The sequence below is a fragment of the Seriola lalandi genome, unplaced genomic scaffold (assembly GCF_002814215.2).
Source record: "Seriola lalandi dorsalis isolate HSWRI2012SDOR001 ecotype SW California unplaced genomic scaffold, Sedor1 jcf7180002002585, whole genome shotgun sequence".
Lineage (NCBI taxonomy): Eukaryota > Metazoa > Chordata > Actinopteri > Carangiformes > Carangidae > Seriola > Seriola lalandi.
In genome coordinates this window covers 1-1,306 of record NW_019473241.1, presented here as the reverse complement: position 1 = coordinate 1,306, position 1,306 = coordinate 1, and the positions used below count along the sequence as shown (strand labels likewise).

Below are 1,306 nucleotides of genomic sequence, written 5' to 3'. Positions count from 1 at the left end.
GCCCAAATCATGCTTTGTTTGTTGCCCTTGGATGCGATGGCAGATCTGAATATGATGATTTTTTTTTTTTTTTATACGGCATTGACAGAGTTCTGTACTTCATGAGGCTATATTATGTGTGGTGCTTAACAGCTTTACTGTCATTTGTGTGTTGCTTTTCTTTTTCTTTGAAATACACTCGTCCAGCAAGCTTTCCCCCACAGTTCAGGTAAATCAAATCTAATCCAACTCCCCTCTGTCGTCTCCTCCCCTTCCTCACAGATATTATGCCACAGTTCACCCTCTGAAAAAGCGCATCTCAGTCTTGGCGTGCACCTACCTTCTGTCTGGGATCTGGCTGCTGTCCTGTGGTCTGGTGGCTCCAGCTGTGGCTCACACCTACCATGTGGAGTTTAAGAATGAGGGCTTCACCATCTGCGAGGAGTTCTGGATGAGCCAGGAGAGGGAACGGCTGGCTTACGCGTACAGCACTCTCTTCATCACCTACGTCCTGCCCCTCTCAGCGCTCTGCATCTCTTACCTGTGCATCTCTGTCAAACTACGGAACTGTGTCGTACCTGGCCACCACACCCAGAGCCAGGCAGAGGCCCAGCGCGTGCGCAAACGCAAGACCTTCCGCCTGGTGAGCCTGGTGGTGGCAGCATTTGGCATCTGCTGGATGCCCATCAGTGTCTTCAATGTTCTGCGTGATATTGACATTGACCTGATTGATAAGAGGTACTTTCTGCTCATTCAGCTGCTCTGTCACCTGTGTGCAATGAGCTCATCCTGCTGCAACCCCTTCCTCTACGCCTGGCTGCACGACCGCTTCCGTGCTGAGCTCCGCAAAATGTTCACGTGCCGCCGTCGCATCGGCATCTCAGCCAATAACTGTGCTACAGCCAGTGTGGTTTTGTGAAGTTCCTGTGTTTTAGGCTACTGTTGGTTAGTCTTTGCTTCTTTGGACGGTAGAGTAAACTCATCTCGCTCTGGTAACATACAGCTAAACTAACAGAATTAGACAGGTAGGATTCTCTAGTCTGTATAGTGCTCTAGCTGTAACTCGAGGCAGCCACATTGTAGTTTGCTTTGTTGTTTACCAAAATGCTAATTAAAAATAAAAGGCACTCCACTGATTTCACATTGTGGGTCTCACAATGGACAGTTCATCTTTTTTTGATCCATGGATTCTCCTTCCTGGTCAAAACCTGGTGCCTACATTACCCACAGTGCAGCTTGACTGCCGACAGTCCAGTCACAGTTTTGGGTTTGTTAGTGACAACAGCTAATGCAGCCTTGAGCTGCAAGCTTAAAGCAGAGATAGGGA

At 48.5% G+C, this 1,306-nt stretch overlaps 1 protein-coding gene across 1 annotated transcript; it reads left to right on the top strand.

The window, feature by feature from the left end:
- Positions 1-261: 261 nt before the first annotated feature.
- LOC111665986 (prolactin-releasing peptide receptor-like) lies at positions 262-1,292 on the top strand (the record flags this gene model as incomplete). The annotated part of the gene is made up of 1 exon (XM_023421160.2): positions 262-1,292. A coding segment is annotated over one exon (637 nt), but the record flags the coding sequence as incomplete, so codon positions are not given.
- Positions 1,293-1,306: the final 14 nt, after the last annotated feature.